The sequence below is a fragment of the Elephas maximus genome, chromosome 2 (assembly GCF_024166365.1).
Source record: "Elephas maximus indicus isolate mEleMax1 chromosome 2, mEleMax1 primary haplotype, whole genome shotgun sequence".
Taxonomy (NCBI): Eukaryota; Metazoa; Chordata; class Mammalia; order Proboscidea; family Elephantidae; genus Elephas; species Elephas maximus.
Window position 1 is genome coordinate 189,491,731 of NC_064820.1, and position 21,904 is coordinate 189,513,634.

A 21,904-nucleotide genomic window follows, 5' to 3' on the forward strand; every position below is an offset into this window, starting at 1 on the left:
TAACAATAATTAAAGGCTCTGGAAGAAATATGAGGACATTGGCCACTTGCAGCTACATTGTATAAACAGAGTATCTTGTTTACCTTGAATCATCTGCCTTACGTCCACCGGGATAAGGTGATATGTGTTACCTAGTACATAAGAAGGATGACAATGGGGAATTGTTGCCAAGTTATTCTGCCTCACCCTTGGAGCCTTGCCTGAATGTCCACTACCTTCGAGGATATATAGAAGATACAAACTTAGTTTGATGAATTCCTTTTGCATTGGGATCAGAGTCTCCAAAGGAAAAGTAACAATGGCAGAGGAAATCTGGCACAAAGAGACCAACAGGCACTGATGAGGGAAATGACAATGCACCGTACCCACCTCACCCGGCTCTCAGCTGTGGAACTAAGCCCGCCCTCACTCTCTGTCTCATGGGATGTGACACGGTGTGTGTGGTTCCCAGCAGCACCCATCTCCTCACTCTTCTCGTCAGCCTAGACTGACAGCCCTTTTCAATATATGGATTTGGGCATGTCTGCATGACAACAACAGGCAGAGGAGGTTAGACAGCAATTGATCCTTGATTGGAGTAAATTTATAAAAAGCATTCTGGTAGGGCCCAGAGGCAAACACCCACAGATTCCTCTGTGCGAGAGAAATGTGGAAAGTTCCCCTTATTTGGATTTTGTGATTCTTCAATAGGAGATGGGCAGATATCTCACTTTATTTGACTGACACTTGCCATCTAGTGCAAAATTCTATTACATCGTGGCACATACAGGAGGAATAGTTAAACTACAACTTAAGGCAACTCTTTCTAGAGCTTCCCGGTGCTCTAGAGTACATAGTGCTCCCTTTTAAGTCATCCCCCTATTATTTAAGAATTTCTAGTAGATATTACAAAATGATACATGGTAAAATATATTCATATTTTTTAATTAATATTTAATATTTTATAACTTGAACTTTTTACTAAATCATGCTAGCCTTCCTCTAGTTGGCCCGAAAGGTGAGAGTTTATGTTTTCTACCAGATTTGTTTCCCTTTGCTGTTTAGACGGTGCTCATCATTCCACTCACTTACCTGGGTCTCTGGAATACTCAGAAGATTCAGTGGGCAGCAATTTGAATGCTCAATGAAGTTATGTTGAAAGGAAGGGGAATGCTTTCCTATGAACTTATTTTCGGCACTTGTGCCCTCATCTCCACTTGGAACATATTTGTCCCCAACTCTAAAGCTCCCTCCCTATATGGTACCTGATACACTGAGAGTTATAGGGTGGGCTGGCTGTGAGACAGGAAGTGGCTGGCAGGGAGGTGGAGCTTGGGGCAGGAAAGTCATCTGCAGTTTGACCCCAGCCCACAGCCCCATGTCCCAGGTCATGACAATACCCTTTTGACAGCCCAGACTGTGGTCTGACAAGAGTGACCACTGAGGCCATCCATTCCAATGCCATCTTCTCTGGTTTCAGATAAGATTGAAGATGAGCTGGAGATGACTATGGTTTGCCATCGGCCTGAGGGACTGGAGCAACTTGAGGCCCAGACCAACTTCACCAAGAGGGAGCTGCAAGTCCTTTATCGAGGCTTCAAAAATGTAAGACCTGTGTGGTCTTGGGAGGCCTGGGTGGGATCTCCCACTTGGGGCTAAGCTTTCTCAAATGCCAAAAACCTGTTGCTGTGGAGCCATTTCCAACTCATGGTGACCCCATACATGTCAAAATAGAACTGTGCTCCATAGGGTTTTCAGTGATTGAGTTTTTCAGAAGTAGATCACCAGGCCTTCTTCTGAGACACCTCGGGGTGGACTCAGAACTCCAGTGTTTCAGTTAGCAGCTAAGCCCTAACCATTTGCATCAACCAGAGACTCCCCCAAATGCCAAGGGGGCCCATCAGGGTAATTTCCCATACACACAGTTGTACAAGGAAGGGTAGATCTATAGGGGGGCCGTGAGAGCAATATCACCTAATTAGAAAGAAAAGCTTGGGCAAGGAAGAGGCTATCTCAGTAGATGTAAACTGGACAGCTGCCCAGAAACTTCACAGAGTGGTACAACCTTGGAGAATTCACCCTGGCTCAGGCTCTAGCCTTAGCATAACATGGTCACACTCTCATTCTCCTTGGTGCACCCAAAATGATGGGGTTAGGTCTTCTGACTTATGCTAACCAAGCTCACAGAGACTGAAATGTGAGCTGACTGCCAATGTATTAACTTACCACGGGAAAGAGAGCTGACAGCAGAACCAGACCCTCCTCTCCACTTGCCAGCACCTTTCCCTTTCTCTGAGCTACATGGGAAGCCAAGTTTTAATCAAAGATGTAATCAGAGGACAGGCAATTAGTTGGCCCATTGTTTCTTCATATATGTTAATACATTTCTGTCTTCTCAGGACAACTTTCAAGCTCTCAGATCCAATCCTGAGTATTGACTTTTTTTTTTTTTTAATTTAGCTCTCAGGAAAAAAAAAACCCACTGCTGTCAAGTCGATTCCGACTCACAGCAACCCGTTAGGACAGAGTAGAATGGCCCCATAGGGTTTCCAAGGTTGTAAATATTTACAGAAGCAGACTGCCACATCTTTCTCATGGAGCAGCTGTGGGTTTGAACCACCAAGCTTTCGGTTAGCAGCCGAGCGCTTTAACCACTGCTCCACCAAATCCTAGGTGGGCAGAGTAGAAGAAGATGCTCATCATCTCCCTCTCTCCCTATAGGCCAAGCTTGATGAAGTTCAAACTGCCTACAGTCTCAATGCTCTCCAAGGTGCTGACCAGTAAGGATTTCAACACCTGGAAGTTATCTGACAAGCACAGGGATCCCTGTGCCCTCCCACAATAGCCTTGATCACATTTGTCTTGCACCTAGTTTCCTACCGCCAGGACCTCTTTTCTTCCAATTGTGCAGAGGCAGTGTTATCAGCTGGCCACTGGATTGGAATGGGGTCCAGAAAAGGGAGGAAACTGACATTGATCGGCATCCACCATGCACTCACCACCACATCAGTTTGCATATAAAACCTCATGATACCCTTGTAGGGAAAGCACTGTAGCCCCATTTTACAGGTAAGGACACTGAGGATCAGAGACTGACTTGCCAAAAGCCGCACAGCTTGGAAGTGGCTCAGCCAGAATCCAAACCCAGGCCTTTCTAATCCCAAAACCCAAACTCTCCACCTCATGGTGTCTATTCTCTGATGATGTCTCTTAATTTTCCAAAGCAGCACCCATCCTACGATGGTGCCACCTCCTGACCACTCATCTGGAGATATGGGAAATTCACAGGTTGTTGCCCAGCCCCTGCCCGCCTGGGATCACAAGGAACCCTAGACCCCAAGGATGGGCACAGCCCACTCTGGCTAGAACAGGTCCTCAGATATTTCCATTGACTCTGTCTCTCCATCACACAGGAGTGCCCCAGCGGCGTGGTCAATGAAGAAACATTCAAACAGATCTACGCTCAGTTTTTCCCTCATGGAGGTGAGTCTGACCTGTTAAAAGACTTGTCCCGCTCCCTCTCTGGTGGGCAGCCTTCCCTGCCTCCAGCACCAAGTCCACTCTTCTTGCTGTCTACCTCCACCTCGTGGTAGGGGAGAATGTGGAGCGGGATACCTTTCTTATTACAACAAGATGTGAATTTCTTTAAAGCTTTAGGAGAAAAGAGCTCTGAAAAGGGATCCTCTCCAAGAGAGGGAGAAAGATAGATAAAGCCATATCATAAACTCTCAGAAGATGTCAATACAGCAGGTACTGATATCCCTGGTGGGGCAACTGAGTTTCAGAGAGGCTAAGCAATTTACTCCAGATCACATGGCTAGTGAGGATGAGACCCCATAAGCATGGGATGTGCAATGCAAAGTTTTGACATGTTAGCTCCACCATTGTGCCAGATACTTCCCGTTCTTTTCCTTAAAACAGCTGAGACAAACTGAATTAAAAAAAAAAAAAAACTTTAGTAAGTAGCCAAAATTAAAAACCGGCTGCTGTTGAGCCATACTCAGAGAACAGAGTAGAGCTACCCCACAGGGTTTCCAAGGAGGAGCTGGTGGATTCGAACTGCCAACCTTTTGGTTAGCAGCCATGCTCTTAACCACTGTGCCACCAGGACTTCTTAGTCAGTAGCAGAAACTATAAAAATAACTGAATCCAAAAAGATGCAGGAAGTATAAAACTGTGCTTATAAAGCCAGACTAGTGAGGGCACGAGACCCTGCAGCACCTGCTCTGTGCTCTGCCTGGCTCCTGCAGGAATCTGCTCTGGCCCCATGGGGCAGGAACACATCAGTGGCTCCTCCTGTGGCCTCCATGTGTCACATGCCACCTCCCATCCTGCCCCAGGTGCTACCTCCTGTACACCCAGAGCTTCTCCCTGGGCCCTGACAAAATGGAGATTCAGTCCTCTCAAACACTTCTTGGGCCCTGTTTCTCCTGGGCCCCCAGCAGCAGCAGATGGCCTCCCCAGGCGTGTGACCTAGTACATGGTCCCTAGGGAAGAGACAGGGGAGGAGGGGGGCAGAGTTCTTTGAGTTCCCTTGAGTGGCTGCTTATTGAATTTTAATGATGTGTTAAGCACTGCTGTAGTTTAAAATTCTCTTTTAAAAAATTTCAAGGGATACGTCTTGCTCCATCCCCTTTTACCGAGAAGAGAAAGTAAAACTCAGAGAGGTTAAGTAAGATGCCTGCGGTCACACAACTATGTAGTGACGGAGCTGTGACCCAGCCAGGTCTGTCCATTCCCACATGAGTGCTCATTCCATGGTGGCACCCTGCCTCTCAGAAGAACATCTTATCCAGTCAATCACCAAACCCTCTGTCCCCCAAGAACTCCATACGTGGAGAGGCAGGAGAGGCTTTCTCCCTGGACAATTGGATGGAGGGAGGAACAAGGATTTGTCTTGGCTCTTGCTAGAACTTCCCATCTAGACCCCAGAAGAGCCAGACAAAGCCGAGTTCACACCAGTAGATTCTCCCAGCGCCTGATTTTCTCCTTTCTACCATCCCGGTATCACCCTCCTCTTTTTCTTACTGGGACCAGGCCTCTGTTGTTAAATGATCTCTTCCCTCTGGGAGCCCCTGCTTCCATCACCTGCCCACCCTCTCTCCCTACAGATGCCAGCACCTATGCCCATTACCTCTTCAACGCCTTCGACACCACCCAGACAGGCTCCGTGAAGTTTGAGGTAGGCTTGTCTCCTGGGCCCACTCAGAGGAGTCTCCAGGTTCCTCGTCACTTCTCCCTCTGAACTGTGGGGCAACATGGGAAGGATTGGATCATCAAATGCTCTCAGTCAAGACAAGGAAACCTCTATCATTTAGTAAACACTTCCCAAAGCTACAGAGAAGAAGCAACTGCCTCCTCACTTCCAGGAATTCAGGAACTCAAGGGGCTAATAATAACAGTTGAATAGCTCACATGTCCACTGAGCTTACCATGGGGCAGGCTCTGTACTCAGTGCTTTGCATATATTAACTCTATTAATTCTCACAATAACCCTACAATGTAGCATTCTATATTTGTTACCATTTTACAGAAGGGGAAAGTAAGGCAAAGAGAGATTGAGTGGCTTCCCCGAGGTCAAACAGTAACTGGCAACGAAGGGATCTGAACTCAGTCCATATGTTTCCAGAGCCCACGTTCTTAGATACGAGACTCTACTGCCACTCACATGAATAAAGCAAAAAGTAATTGCAGCAATGGGACAAGGCCGTAGCAGAGGAGGCTGCATTTACCTATGTCTGGAGGTGTCAGCACACACACACACACACACACACACACTCACACACACACACCCCTTCGTTCTTCCTCAAGGGGGCACCTGCCAAAAATGTGGCAGCAGAGGGAATGGAAGGGGGTAGCTCTTCACTGAGCTGGGCCATATCCTTCAGGGGACAAGAGGATGTGGGTGATGCCATTCTGGTAAAAGCTGTCATGAAGTCGGCCTCAAGGACAGAGCTTACCCTACCTGATGACTGTGTGGTTAATGTCCCTCGTGCCTTTTTCACTTCTCAGGACTTTGTGACTGCTCTTTCAATCCTACTGCGAGGAACTGTCCATGAGAAGCTCAGGTGGACATTTAATTTGTATGACATCAATAAAGACGGATACATAAATAAAGAGGTAAATGCATGGAGGCTGGGAGCCACAGTTCAAAGAGAAAACAGCCCAGATATGAGCACAGAAATGTCTGAATGAAGATGGATCTGCTCTGGGGCTAGCAGAGCTGGTTCCTGGCAAAATGAAGAAGGCCACCTTTGGCCACCCCCACTGTCGTACCCTGCTCTGGTCCCAGGCTCTTAAGAGAGGATTAAGCATATTCATTCTCACTGGGGTGTAAAAAACTGGTTTTAGTGGAAAGAATTACCCTTCCCAGGGAAGCCAGCAGCTTAACAAACAACCACAATTTGAAGCTCAAAGTTGGAATTGCAGTCCTCACCCAGAAGAGAAAAAGGAGATTTTTGAGGAGACTTGCCACATGCAGTCGAGTTGACCCTGACTCATGGTGACCCCACGTGCATCAGAGTAGAACTATGCTCTGTAGGGTTTTCAATGACCGGTTTTTAGGAAGTAGGTCACCAGGCCTTTCTTCTGAGGTGCCCCTGGGTGAACTTGAATGTTCAACCTTTCGGTTAGCAGCAGATTTCATTAATCGTTTGTGCCACCCAGGGACTCTTTTTTATTTTTTTTCATTTTTATTGTGCTTTAAGTAAAAGTTTACAAATAAGTCAGTCTCTCATATAAAAATTTATATACACCTTGCTATATACTCCTAGTTGCTCTCCCCCTAATGAGACAGCACACTCCTTCCCTCCACTCTCTATTTTCATGTCCATTCAGCCAGCTTCTGACCCCCTCTGCCCTCTCATCTCCCCTCCAGACAGGAGCTGCCCACATAGCCTCACATGTCTACTTGATCCAAGAAGCTCACTCTTCATCTGTATCATTTTCTATCCCATAAAGTCCAGTCCAATTCTGGTCTGAAGAGTTGGCTTTGGGAATGGTTCCTGTCTTGGGCTAACAGAAAGTCTGGGGACCATGACCTCTGGGGTCCTTCTAGTCTCTGTCAGACCATTAAGTCTGGTCTTTTTACCAGAATTTGAGGTCTGCATCCCACTGCTCTCCTGCTCCCTCAGGGGCTCTCTGTTGTGTTCCCTGTCAGCGCAGTCATCAGTGGTAGCCGGGCCCTATCTAGTTCTTCCGGTCTCAGGCTGATGTAGTCTTTGTTTATGTGGCCCTTTCTATCGCTTGTGTTCATAATTACCTTGTGTCTTTGGTGTTTATCATTCTCCTTTGCTCCAGGTGGGTTGAGACCAATTGATGCACCTTAGATGGCCACTTGCTAGCGTTTAAGACCCCAGATGCCACTTTCCAAGGAGGGATGCGGAATGTTTTCTTAATAGATTTTATTATGCCAATTGACTTAGATGTCCCCTGAAACCATGGTCCCCAAACCCCCGCCCCTGCTATGCTGGCCTTCAAAGGATTCAGTTTATTCAGTAAACTTCTTTACTTTTGGTTTAGTCCAGTTGTGCTGACCTCGCCTGTATTGTGTGTTGTCTTTCCCTTCACCTAAAATAGTTCTTGTCTACTATCTAATTAGTGAAAACCCCTGTCCCTCCCTCCCTCCCTGCTCTCATAACCATCAAAGAATATTTTCTTCTCTGTTTAAACTATTTCTTGAGTTCTTGTAATAGTGGTCTCATACAATATTTGTCCTTTTGCAACTGACTAATTTCACTCAGCATAATGCCTTCCAGATTCCTCCACGTTACGAAATGTTTCACGGATTCATCACTGTTCTTTATTGATGTGTAGTATTCCATTGTGTGAATATACCATAATTTATTTATCCATTCATCTGTCGATGGGTACCTTGGTTGCTTCCATCTTTTCACTATTGTAAACAGTGCTGCAATGAACATAGGTGTGCACATATCGGTTCGTGTAAAGCCTCTTATTTCGCTAGGATATATTCCAAGGAGTGGAATTGCTGGATCATGTGGTAGTTCTATTTCTAGCTTTTTAAGGAAGCACCAAATCGATTTCCAAAGTGGTTGTGCCATTTTACATTCCCACCAGCAGTGTATAAGTGTTCCAGACTCTCCACAACCTCTTCAAGTTTTATGATTTTGTGTTTTTTGGATTAATGCCAGCCTTGTTGGAGTGAGGTGGAATCTCATTCTAGTTTTGATTTGCATTTCTCTAATGGCTAGTGATCGTGAGCATTTCCTCATGTACCTGTTAGCTACCTGAATGTCTTCTTTAGTGAAGTGCCTGTTCATATCCTTTGCCCATTTTTTAATTGGGTTATTTGCCTTTTCGCAGTTGAGTTTTTGCAGTATCGTGTAGATTTTAGAGATCAGGCGCTGATGAGAAATGTCATAGCTAAAAACTTTTTCTCAGTCTGTAGGTAGTCTTTTTATTCTTTTGGTGAAGTCTTTGGATGAGCATAGGTGTTTGATTTTAGGAGCTCCCAGTTACGTAGTTTCCCTTCTGCATTGTTAGTAATGTTTTGTATACTGTTTATGCCATGTATTAGGTCTCCTAGCATTGTCCCTATTTTTTCTTCTATGATTTATCGTTTTAGATTTTATCTTTAGGTCTTTGATTCACTTTGAGTTAGTTTTTGTGCATGGTATAAGGTATGGGTCTTGTTTCATTTTTTTGCAAATGGATAGCCAGTTATGCCAGCACCATTTGTTAAAGAGACTGTCTTTACCCCCATTTAACTGACTTTGGGCCTTTGTCAAATATCAGCTGCTCATAAGTCTGCATTCTAAATCCTGTTCCACTGGTCTATGTGTCTGCTGTTGTACCAGTACCAGGCTGTTTTGACTACTGTGGCAGTATAATAGGTTCTAAAATCAGGTAGAGTGAGGCCTCCCACTTTGTTCTTCTTTTTCAGTAATGGTTTTCTTATCCGGGGCCCCTTTCCCTTCCATATGAAGTTGGTGATTTGTTTCTCCATCTCATTAAAAAATGTCTTTGGAATTTGGATCGGAATTGCATTGTATCTATAGATCGTTTTTGGTAGAATAGACATTTTTACAATGTTAAGGCTTCCTATCCATGAGCAAGGCATGTTTTTCCACTTATGTAGGTCTCTTTTGGTTTCTTGCAGAAGTGTCTTATAGTTTTCTTTGTATAGGTCTTTTACATCTCTGGTAAGATTTATTTCTAAGTATTTTATCTTCTTGGGGGGTTACTGTAAATGGTATTGATTTGGTGATTTCCTTTTCAATGTTCTTTTTGTTGTTGGTGTAGAGGAATCCAACTGATTTTTGTATGTTTATCTTATATCCTGACACTCTGTTGAACTCTTCTATTAGTTTCAGTAGTTTTCTTGAGGATTTTTTAGGGTTTTCTGTGTGTAAGATCATGTCATCTACAAATAGGGATACTTTTACTTCTTCCTTACCAATCTAAACAAAAAATTACCAATCTGGATTCCCTTTATTTCTTTATCTAGCCTAATTGCTCTGGCTAGGACCTCCAGCACAATGTTGAATAAGAGCAGTGATAAAGGGAATTCTTGTCTGGTTCCCATTCTCAAGGGGAATGCTTTCAGACTCTCTCCACTTAGGATGATGTTGGCTGTTGGCTTTGTATAAATGCCCTTTATTATGTTGAGGAATTTTCCTTCTATTCCTATTTTGCTGAGAGTTTTTATAATGAATAGGTGTCGAACTTTGTCAAATGCCTTTTCTGCATCAATGATAAGGTCATGTGGTTCTTGCCTTTTGTTTTATTTATGTGATGGATTACATTAATTGTTTTTCTAATGTTGAACCATCCCTGCATACCTGGTATGAATCCCACTTGGTCATGGTGAATTATTTTTTTGATATGTTGTTGAATTCTATTGGCTAGAATTTTGTTGAGGATTTTTGCATCTAAGTCCATGAGGGATATAGGTCTATAATTTTCTTTTTTTGTGGTGTCTTTACCTGGTTTGGTATCAGGGATATGCTGCCTTCATAGAATGGGTTTGGGAGTATTCCATCCTTTTCTGTGCTCTGAAATACCTTTAGTAGTAGTGGTGTTAACTCTTCTCTGAAAGTCTGGTAGAACTCTGCAGTGAAGCCATCTGGGCCAGGGCTTTTTTGTTGTTGTTGTTGGGAGTTTTTTTTTTTTTTTCTCTCCTCTTTTGTTATGGGTTTATTTAGTTGTTCAACCTCTTTGTGTTAGTTTAGGTAGGTAGTGTGTTTGTAGAAATTCATCCATTTCTTCTAGGTTTTCAAATTTGTTAGTGTATAATTTTTCATAGTAATCTGATATGATTCTTTTAATTTCAGTTGGGTATGTTGTAACATCACCCATCTCGTTTCTTATTCAGGTTATTTGCTTCCTCTCCCTTTTTCTTTTGTCGGTTTGGTCAATGGTTTATCAATTTGGTTAATTTTTTCAAAGCACCAGCTTTTGGTCTTATTAACTCTTTCAATTGTTTTTCTGTTCTCTATTTCATTTAATTCTGCTCTATTTTTTATTACTTGCTTTCTTCTGGTGCCTGAGGATTTCTTTTGTTGCTGGGACTCCTTTTTTTGAGGAGGCCACTAAAAATGTATCAGACTGGTCCCATTTATTTTGCCTACTAAAAAACCACAGAAAAGAGCCACCTTTAAAGAAATCCTCACAAATCATTTCTGAGTCTTCATACCTTGATGGTTTTAGAATATAAAAGTACCTGTGGTGTCTAACCAATAAAATACCTGCAGGTCTACCTTGAAACTCCCTTTGGTGTCTACTGCCTCCATGGAGGCTTGAGCTCAATATCCTGAACACTCCCACAGGAGCCCTGGTGGTGCAGTGGTTAAGCACTTGGCTACTAACTGAAAGGTCAGAAGTTCGAACCCACCAGCTGCTCCACGGGATAAAGATGTGGCAATCTGCTTCCCATAAGATTAGAGCCTTGAAAACCCAAAGGGGCGGTTCTACCCTGTCTTATAGGGTCACTATTTTTTGGTTTTATGAGTCAGAATCAATTAACAGCAATGGGTTTGGGTTTGGAACCCTCCCATTTATGAGCTCTTATGTGCCAAGCCCAGTGCTGAGCATTACAAGCAAATGTCAGCTCTAATGTTAACTCAGCCCTGACAGGTTCTTGCCTTACAGAGAGAAAAGTAAAGCTCAGAGATCTTACCCAACTTTGAGTCCTCATTCATCCAGTCATGGATTTGTTTGACACATATTTGAGGGCTTTTGAGGTATTCTGGGTGCTGGAGATAAAATGGTGAACAGTCAGACAAGGCCCCAAGCTCAGGGACTAGGGTAGAGAGATGGACAATAAACTGACAAATGTAAATCAACAGGTAGAGGGCATTTTGTCAGGAAGGTGAGCAAAGGCCTCTCTCAGAAGGTGTTACTATACTGAAACACCTTGCCAGTGTGATCTGGCAACCACTACTGTCTCGCTCAGCCATTACTGGACTCCTACCCTTTGGTAGGCACTGTGCCCAATGCAGGGACCAGAGCAAGGACAGAGCCAACAGGTATCCTCACCGAGATCACAGTCATGGAAAACAGGTCTATAAACCAATCATAAAAACAACTTAATTGTTTTAATAGATATGTTCTGAGCACCTACTCCATGTTAGGAAGCTTTGAAAGACTGGAAAGAAAACACAGCAGAATTTGGAGCTTCTGTAGGGTCGCTATGAGTCGGAATCGACTCGACGGCAGTGGGTTTGTTTTTTTTTTATATGCCCCCATCAGCCAAGAAATAGTAATTATTCTCTTTATAGTAAGGGGTCTTTTGGCTACAAAGAAGAGAAAATAATCAACATAAAGTAGCTTAAGTTGAGAGATTTCTTATAAAGATATAGAAACATATTTCTAACGGACATATTTAATCCCATTGAAACAGGAAAGTTGTTAGTCTCTTCTCTCCTTTTCTCTCTCTCTCCCTCTCCTTCTCTCTTTACTCCCCCTCCTCCAGCAAAGTCTGGGATCAAGATGACCATACCCTTCCCAGCAGGGACGGCAGGTTCGTTTCCAGCAACATGGTGGTGATGGGGGAGCCCAAGAGGAGGTTTTGGTTTGTAGGGCAACCATTCTCGGACACTGGCTTCTCTTGGTCTCTGTATGTTACAATCTCTGTCTCTGTCTTCCTCAGTTGCTCTTCTCTCCCCGTGTGTGTGTGTGTGTGTGTGTGTGTGTGTGTTCCTGTTTCTTCCCCACCCCTCATCTCCCTTCTCCTCTTTCTTCTCTTCTCCCTTCCTCCCAGCATTGCTCTCATCTCCTCTACTCTCCTTTCACCTGCTACATCCTACTGTTTGCACACAAGATTCCCCTGCTGAAGTTTTTGATTTCTGCCCTCCTTTAACCTCAGCTAAAACTGAAACTGGCTTGCTCACAGCACCGATTCTGGTCCCAACTGCACTTGACTTTAGATTTCCAGGGTTCTACCCCTTCTGATTATAGGGTCTGTGTGTCTTCACTCAAACTTCCCAAAAGGGAAACATTGAGTAGCTCAGCTTTGGTCAGATGTCCACCTTTGTAACAATCAGTTGTGGCCACAGGGACAGGTCACCTGGTAAAAACAGCCACACAGGCCCAACCACTCAAAGGAATTATGGAGTAGGGAGACGGTCTTTCAAAAAGAGGGGTGTGAGCTGATCAGGAATAAATATGCTTGCTTTATCCATTTATGGAAACCTTGGTGGCATAGTGGTTAAGTGCTACAGCTGCTAACCAAGAGGTTGGCAGTTTGAATCCACCAGGTGCTCCTTTGAAACTCTATGGGGCAGTTCTACTCTGTCCTGTAGGATCGCTATGAGTCAGAATTGACTCGACGGCAGTGGGTTTGGTTTTTTTTTTTTTTTTTTAATCCATCTGTGGTGTCCACATAATAACACAAAACCCACAGAGTGTAATTCTTACATCTCATGGTCATAAAATAAGGTTAAAAAGTGGATGAGAAATGAAGCTAAGAAGATGGATTGAGAAGGTGAGACTAAGAGAATGGTTCCAGGAATGTCAAGATGATCTAGGATATACAGTGAGCCATCAGGCTGACAGAGAGAAGGAAGCTGCATAATTCATGTAATTCGAAAACAACAAAGGCTACCCTGGCCCAAATATCACCTTCGTTGCCCTAAAGTTGAAATTTTACCCTTACATATTACCCTTTATTTTTCTCTTAATTAAAATTCAGTATTATGTAGGCTGTTCTGCTAATATGCATTTACCTTCTGGGATGATATAACATTATCCTCATCAGCTAAAAATGTTGAGAATAACCATTCTTAGTATACTTTGGTAAATATAGAGATCCTTAGACCCTAGTCCTAGGAGTTTCTGATTCGGTGTGTTTGGCTTGGACCTGAGTACTGACCTTTTTAACAAGTGCCCCAGTCTGTGGAACCATTGACCTAGAGGGCTCTAAGGATAATCCTGGCTGTCCATCATTTTTCTTAGCTGAAAACAACAACAGAACCTGTCAGGATTTTTAAATCTCTAAGTTAGAACATTGGCTAGAGATAGATAGCTGCCCTCAAGTCCTCACCAACTCATGGTGACCTTATATGCAACAGAACAAAATGCTGCCTGGTCCTGTGTCATCCTTATGATCATTGGCATGTTCGAGTCCATTGTTGCAGCTATGTACAAATCCATCTCACTGAGGGTCTCGCTTGCCCTTGTTCATCCTCTTCTTCACCAAACACCATGTCTTCCTCCTCATGATGGATCCCTCCTAATGATGTCTTCCTCTAACGATTGATCCCTCCAAAGCAAGAGAGTTAGACAATGTTCTGTTGTGATCCTTAAGGTTTTCACTGGCTAATTTTCAGAAGTAGATTACTGGGTATTTCTTCCTAGTCTGTCTTAGTCTGGAAGCTTTGTTGAAACATGTCCACCATGGGTGACCCTGTTGGTATTTGAAATACTGGTGGCACAGCTTCCAGCATCACAGCAGCACACAAGCCACTACAGTATGACAAACTAAAAGATGATGGTGGTTAACCAGAACATTAACATTTCTCTAATTCAGAATAACCCTTCTTTTGCCTCAATTCCATGGAATAGGGATCCCAAACATAACTCGTCTCAGAAGGTGGCCCAAGAAAAGTATCATACCCAAGAACTTCTGCAGGCAATGAGAATTTCCACTGTCCTCTCTCTAGGAGTAAACTCCCAGTAAGAACAGAAAATAGCCCCTTCAACTTGCTTTCTAAGCTCTTTTTCATCAACCTTCTCTTTGGCAAAGGGGACAAGGAGCTCCAACCTATCATTTAAGAAGAGCTTGAGCTCATGGTCCTCATACTGTGTGCTTCCATGTCCCCTCTCCAGGAGATGATGGACATTGTCAAGGCCATCTATGACATGATGGGGAAATACACATATCCTGTGCTCAAAGAGGACACCCCAAGGCAGCATGTGGACGTCTTCTTCCAGGTACGTGTGCCCACCCTGTGCACAAGAGCTGTAAGCCCAATTTAGACCAACTAGTCCACAAGCATCTGAACAAGTGGCTTGTGTCCAACACCATGCTAAGTACTGCAGGAAACAGAAAAGAATTAGAAGATACGTTGTCCTCAAGGAACAGCTCATCTAGTTCAGCAGACAAATACACACTATAGAAGAGAACAAGGGGGGAACTATGTAAGTAGTATAGTGTGGTCTCTGAGTTCCGTAGAAATTCTTGAGGATTAAGAGTAAACAAAGAAGACTTCATCAAGCACATCTGTGGAGGTGTTAAGCATTTATGCCTGGGGAGTAGAAAGAAATAAGGTTGGAAACTAGGGCGAAGCCAGATTGTGAGATCTTTAAAGTTGAAGTTGAGGATTTCTCTGGCAAATGATGGATGGCTACTACTAGTCTTTGAGTAGAGGAATAGAATAATCGGAGTGGTGTTTTAGTAAAAAAAAAAAAAAAAAGTCTAGCAGTATAGAATCAAAGAATGTCAGAGCTCATTCCAGTACAATCCTCCCACTATACAGGTGGGAAAACAGAGGCCCAGAAAGGCTTAAAAACTTGTTCTAGGTCACATAGTGTAACCAAGATAGAGCTAGAACCTCTCATGTCTAGAGATCTTTCTGCCAGATGGACAAGATAGGAGAGACTGGGGAAGACATGTTAGGAAATCAGCAGAATAATCTAGTCAAAGTGTCTAGAGCAAGTCTTTTAATTTTAGGGATGCTCATAGAGGTCAAAGAGCTTTAACCAGGGCCTGAATGGAGTAGTCTGGTGGATGAAAAACCATGCTGATTCTCAGGGCAAAATTGGTTAATAGAAAGCAAGTTTTGGGATATAGATTAACAGGTTCCTTCAAGTGCTTCCTGTTGTGTCTTTCAGAAAATGGACAAAAATAAAGATGGCATCGTGACTTTAGATGAATTTCTTGAATCCTGCCAGGAGGTAAGGAGAGATCAGGACATAATGCCTCTAAATCTGGGAAAGGAAATCTTGCAGTTGGGAGCCTACAAAAGGAAAGGATTGAGAACCCCGCACATACCTGCTACCAGCACTAACACCATCACGAACAACAAAAATAGCAACAATGCAGAGTCCAGCAATCTCCACTCCTCAATCTGGCCTGCAGTTGATCTTGCTTTTTTTTTTTAAGCACAGGCCTGAGCCAGGCAGCCTATGTAGAGGTCTGAGGGACTTGAAGCTATAGACTTCCCAAGTGGACAAGACAGTCATTTTTCAACCTGCCTCTGGCTCGATGGCACACTCCCCAGACTACATGGGAGTAGCTTGAAAAGAGATCTAAAGCTGTGATTCTTAAACCACGGCATGCATAAAAGTGCCTGTAAATTTCTAGGCCTCAATACCAGAGACTCTTAATTCCATAGATATGGGATGGGGTCTAGAAATCTTCATTTTTAATCAAATGCCCTGGACCAATGCTTCTAAAATTTTCATGTGCAAACCAGTCTCCCCTACGATTATGTTAAAATATAGATTCTAATTCAGCAGGCCCGGGGTGGAGCCTGAGAACATGCATTCCTACCACATTCCTGGGTGAAGCTGAAGCTGTTGGTCCTTGGACCATACGTTCATTACTCTAAAGAATAGGCTGGCCCCAGAGTGTCTGCAGTACAGCCTGAACCAGAATAATTCCTCTCATCTACTTTAGAAAAGTGTTTTTATACCCCCACCTTATTTCAGAAAGGCACAAAGTTATTCTGAGATCTGCCAAATAAGAACTGTTACAAATGCAAGAAAGCAGGAGAGAAGGTATTAATGCATACTGAGCAGCAACCAAGTTTTGGGCACATTACACAAACCTCACAACAACCCTGTGAGGTAGATGTGCTATGTCCAGGGTGAGAGTCAGAGTCTTTCACAACTAGACTGGCCTGAGCATTGACAGTCATTACTGACCTAGACCAATGCCCTGGAGCAGTGCCCTGGAGGATCCCTGCTAAACTTGGTATTAACTTATTGGTTGATGGATCTTTGGGTGGTCCAGGGGTCCTTTGCCAGTTATCTGGTAGCCAGAAGGGTAGAAGATGCTGGGGGTGGGGGGAAGTGGTTCAGATCAGCAGCTATTTACCAACACAGTTAAAAGTATTTCAGCATTTTGACCATTAAGAACTGGCTGAGCTGCAGTATTGATCATACCCATTTTAAAGAAGAAAAAACTGAGGCAGCACAAGGTTAAGATAATTGCCTAAAGTCACAATAAATTGTAGAGATGGAACATGAACTCCTGTCTCTGTGATTTTAAGTACCATGCTCTGCTCAAGTGTGTTTTTTTGACTTTACTTATCAGTTGAGAAAGGTTTTTAATAGTTTCTCACATTAGCAACTTCTTCTGTAGCTATTCATTAGTGAAATTGTTTCTTTTTCACAACCCACACTATAGGTAAATACTGTGATCAATCCTGCCTTACACATGAAGAAACTGAGGCACAGAGAGATTAAGTAACTTGCCCAAGGTCACACAGCTAGTAAGTGACAGAGCCAGAATTTGAATGCAGGCAGCCTGACTCCAGAACTCATATACTTAAGCACTAGGCAATGATACCTCTCTGTTCCAGCAACTTTTAAAAAATTCCAAGTACCCAGAATCAACTTTGTCTCTGTCAGTTTTCTCTATGGTAGGTCTGCTTTCCATTAATTTGTGCTCTAATTTATTTCCCCCCTTTGATTTTTGTTTTGTTTTGTTTTTTATTCAATCTGCTGAGGTGGGGAGAGGTTTCTGGGTCTTGAGATGGAAGCTTAGGTCACTGGTTTTTAACCACTTTTTTCTAATATAAGCATTTAAAGGTATAAATTTCCTTGAGTACTGCTTTAAAAAATAAATAAATAAATTTCCTTGAGTACTGCTTTAGGTCCCATAAAATGTGATATGTCATACTTTCATTATCTTTTAATTCAAAATATTTTCTTCTCTGACTTAGGGATTATTTAGAAGTGTGTTGTTTAACATCCAAATATTTGAGGATTTTCCACATTCAATACTTGTAAGTTAGAGAAAATATGATAGAAAAATGCAAAATAGAGAACATGGAATAGACACATACAGTAAGAAAATTAACAAAGCCAAAAGTTGCCTTTTTGAAAAGATTAATACACTTGATAAATTCTTAGCAAGATTGATCAAGTTAAAAAAAAGAGAGGAGAAAACTCAAATTATCAGTATGAGGAATGAAAAGGGGAGCATCAGTACAGACTTTTCAGGTATTAGAAAGATAAGAGTTAATTATTCAATAAATTTGACAACTTATCTGAGATCTATAAATCTCTTGCCAAATACAACTTATCAAAACTAACACAAAAAGAAATAGAAAATATGAATAGCCCTATGTCTGTTAAAAAAATAATTAATCTGTAATATAAAACTTCCCTACAGAGAAAATGCCAAGCTCAGATGGCTTCGTTGGTAAACTCTTCCAAACATTTAAGGAAGAAATAATACTTGTCTTACACAATCTCAGAGAATAGAAAAAGAGGGACAACTTCTCAACTTGAGTTATGGGCTAGCATAATCATAATACAGAAACTTGATAAGGCCATTACTTGTAATAAATTAAAAACAAAAAAATTCAGGCTAATAGTTTCCTTTTGAAAAAAAAAATCAAATCCAGCAATATATCAAAAATATAATACATTATAAATAAATGGCATTTATTACAAGAATGCAAGGTTGCTTGAACATTCGAGAATTAACCTGCATAATTAGTCATATTAATAGAATAAATGAAAAACCAAATGACCATCTCAGTAGATGCAGCAAAATTATTTGATAAAATACCTTTGCCCAGAGCTTCTTAAAAGAAGCGACATTCACTATTTTACTGGATGATTTGCTTCTTCTGAATTCCTCTTTAAGGCCAGAGAAGATGCTTCTTGCTTCGAGTTGCTCACTTTCTAGGTCTCCACCTCCTATCCTTTGTTTTCATAGCCTTGCAGAGTTCTGTCTGCACAGGAAACCCAAGCTGGAGGTTTGCTCCCCAGAATTACAGAGCTTGAGGAGACTCAGAGAGTTCTAACCATCCTATTTTTTCCCCTCTTCCCTTCCCAGGATGACAACATCATGAGGTCCCTCCAGCTGTTCCAAAATGTCATGTAACTGGGGACACTCAACCATCCAGCTCTCAGAGACTTTGTACTAAACAACCACTTTAACACCCTGATCTGCCCTTATTCTGACTTTACACACCGACTCTTGGGACAGAAACACCTTTTAAACACTTTGAAAGCATTCTCTGCTGAAGACTTTCTTTGGAACCCAGCGTTGCCTGGCTGAGTCTCTGATTGCCAATCCTTCCTCCTCCCTCTTCTTGAGAGAGGCAAGATGAAATCTGAGTTTGTTTTGGAAGCATGCTCATCTCATCAAACCGTTGCCCCATGGAAGGTCCCTCTGCTTGAGCTTAAACAGTAGTGCACGATGTTCCGCTTGCACGCTCCCAGCCCACTGCCTCCAAGTCCAGAAGACCTTGATGTCTGGAAGCAAGAAGACCTGTGGCTAATGCACACTGCCCTCTGATGGCCTCCCAAACCAATGTGCCTGTTTCTCTTCCTTTGCTGGGAAGAATGAGTATTCTGCAGAACAATTAAGATCAACCATGGCTAGATCGGGAGACCCAGTACCTTACACAAGCAGGATAAGACTGATTTATTAAGCATGGCATTGTCTGATGACCCAAAGTGCCCACGTCCTTTGTTTCCAGAGGCAAGGGCCAAAATCTCTCTTCCACTAGCATCTGTGCTGTTAGCACAAGTCCCTTAATATGCCCAGGAAGGGAGTCATTGTCCAGTATGGTCCATACCTCCACCCATCCCCTGCTAAAGCCTGGCACTGCATGTCCTTCCCAGAAAACCCAGGATGCCCGCAGATTGCTGTAATTTTATACCATCTTCTAATCAAATAAACAGAACTATTTCTTACACTTGTAATCTTCATTTCTTCCATCACCTCATTGGGCAAGGAGATAAGTCATGAAAAGGGAAGGTTAGTCCATTCATTTAGCATTCAGTTATTAGCACTTACTGTGTGCCAGGTACCGTGCCAAGCAGGGGAATCATCCTCCTCAGCCCCCAAACCACCCCAAGCAAGCATGTAATTCAAATACAAATAGTACGACTATATGCAAATGCTGCTTCAAGACAAGCCCCTTACAACACCTCCAAAAAAAAAGCAACTCCTAAGACCCTCCAATGGAGAAAGTCTGGAGCCTCAAGTGGTAGGGTTAGAAATACAGAGATGAAGAGGAGGGAAGGCCCTCCTGCTGAGTTGAATACCTTGGGTCTTGTTTACTCCATTTGACATCAAATTTTAAAAAATTAAGAGCATTCTTAGAAGGAAAGCAAATTACTAAACCGTTATTATGTACCAACTGCTGTGCTAGGAGCATTGTATACATTATCTCATTTAATGCTCATGGTAGAGCATTCTGGAAGGTAGAGTCCCCATTTTACTGCTGAGGACACAGAAGCTCAGAGAGGTGAGGCGAACTGGGTAAGGTACCACTATACACACCATAGATACAAAAAATCAAATCCAGCAATACATAAAAAGCATAATACGTCATAAACAAATGTGTTTATTCCAGGAATGCAAGGTTGGTTTAACACTCAAGAATTAATCTATGTGATTAATCACATTAATAGAATAAAAAGAAAAACCATATGATCATTTCAGTAGATGCAAAAAAAATTATTTGATAAAATGCAATCGCCCAGAGCTTCTTAAAAGAAACAAGGCTCACTATTTTACTATATTTCTTTTTTCTTCTAAATTCCTCTTTAAGGCTAGAGAAGCATAGACAGTAGCTCCTAGAGGAGATTAAACTCTTCCCACTCTAACACAGAGGCTACTTAGCAGGGGATTCTGGCTCACCCCAGGCAACTGAGGGTGCCTCACACAAATATCACCCATCTTTAGCCAATTCAGAGAGGCACAGGTATTCTTTGAGCCCATGTCACAGATGAAGAAACAGGCACAGAGAAGGAAATACCTTGAGTAACTGTGGATCAGGCCACCACATCTCATGCATGAATGAAATAGTCCCAATCGATTGCCATTGGCTGCTGCCTCTCTTGGTTGGGAAATCCTAGGAGCCACAACTCTGTCCCTCTATTTGGGCTTCCTGAATGCAACCATGGGGTCACCTAATGCAGCTGGACATGTAGTCTACCCCCATTAAGGCATAAAAAAAAAAAAAGTTGCCATCTGGCCTCCAACTTATGGTAACCCCATGTATGTCAGAGTAGAACTGTGCACCGTAGAATTTGTAATGGCTGATTTTTTTCAAAGTAGATCGCGAGGCCTTTCTTCTGAGGTGCCTCTGGGTGGATTTGATCCTCCAACCTTTTAGTTAGCTGCCAAGCACATTAACCACTTGTGCAAGCTAGGAACTTCAAGCAAGGCATACAGAGGACCTGTACTCATGAAACTTCCCATGTGGGTTCTGAGCCTGTATCCCAAGGCTGTGTGATGTCTAGGCCAGTTGTTTTCCACCCTGACTGCCCAGCAAGATCACTTGGGTAGCTCTGAAAAATGCCAATGCCTTAGCCCCACTCCAGACCAACTGATGGAGAATCTCTGAGGGTGAGGCCCAGGCAACAGAATTCTTTAAAAGCTGCCCAGCTGATTCCAATGTGCATCAAGGACTGAGATGCTGGAAGATGACCACACCCAGCTCTAGGAATGGAGCACATATCTGAGCTAAGTCAGTCCCTCCATTCCATTCCCCCAGGCCACACGATTGTTCCAGGGGTAGATCTGAGACCTAAGCCAGTCTAAACCACAGGCATCTCAAGACTTTTGCAGGGAATATTGGGACAAAGATGTTGTCTCTTCTACTGTACGTGAATGAGAAAGCATGTAGTCCTACAACATACTGGCAGCTATTTAGGGATTCTGAGAGCTTATCTGCCAACCAAAGGGAAGAAAAAGTTGACACCACAGAAGGCATGGTACCACCATCAGACACCGGTTGCCATCAAGTCTATTCCAACTCATGATGACCCCATGTTTGTTAGAGTAGAACTGTGCTCCATAGTGTTTTTATGGCTGTGACCTTTCAGAAGCAGATTGCCAGGCCTTTCTTCCAAGGTGCTTCTGAGTGAGTTCAAACTGCCAATCTTTAGGTTTGTAGTCAAGAGCTCAACTGTTTGCACCACCCAAGAACTCCTGGGTGGCATGGCAGAGAGATAAAAGACAGAAAATGAGCCCTTGATGATATCACTGAGCTGCTGAATCAAGCTGTACCTGAAGCTAGACATACCTCTGCCCTTTTCAGATACCTGTATCAGATGCCTATATAAAGTCTAGGTCAGTGTTTCTCTGCCTTGGCTGCATCTCAGTATCATGTGGGGAGTAGGGAAGTGAAAATTTTCTGATGTGACAAGTGCCCGGACCCCATCCCAGATGTACTGAATCAGAATCTCTAGAGGTGGGGCTCTGAGCATCAGTAGGCTTTAAAAGCTAGTCCGGTGATTCCAATCAACGCCCAGGGCTGAGAACCCC

General features: G+C 43.0%; 1 protein-coding gene across 1 annotated transcript; it reads left to right on the plus strand.

Annotated features, from left to right (window-relative positions):
- Window positions 1-1,452: 1,452 nt before the first annotated feature.
- KCNIP1 (potassium voltage-gated channel interacting protein 1) lies at window positions 1,453-19,300 on the plus strand. The gene is made up of 7 exons (XM_049874308.1): window positions 1,453-1,584; window positions 3,393-3,462; window positions 5,091-5,161; window positions 5,992-6,099; window positions 14,269-14,373; window positions 15,274-15,336; window positions 18,455-19,300. The coding sequence occupies exons 1-7, from the start codon at window positions 1,483-1,485 to the stop codon at window positions 18,500-18,502; spliced, it is 567 nt and encodes a 188-aa protein (XP_049730265.1). The 5' UTR covers window positions 1,453-1,482; the 3' UTR covers window positions 18,503-19,300.
- The last annotated feature ends 2,604 nt before the right edge of the window (window positions 19,301-21,904 follow it).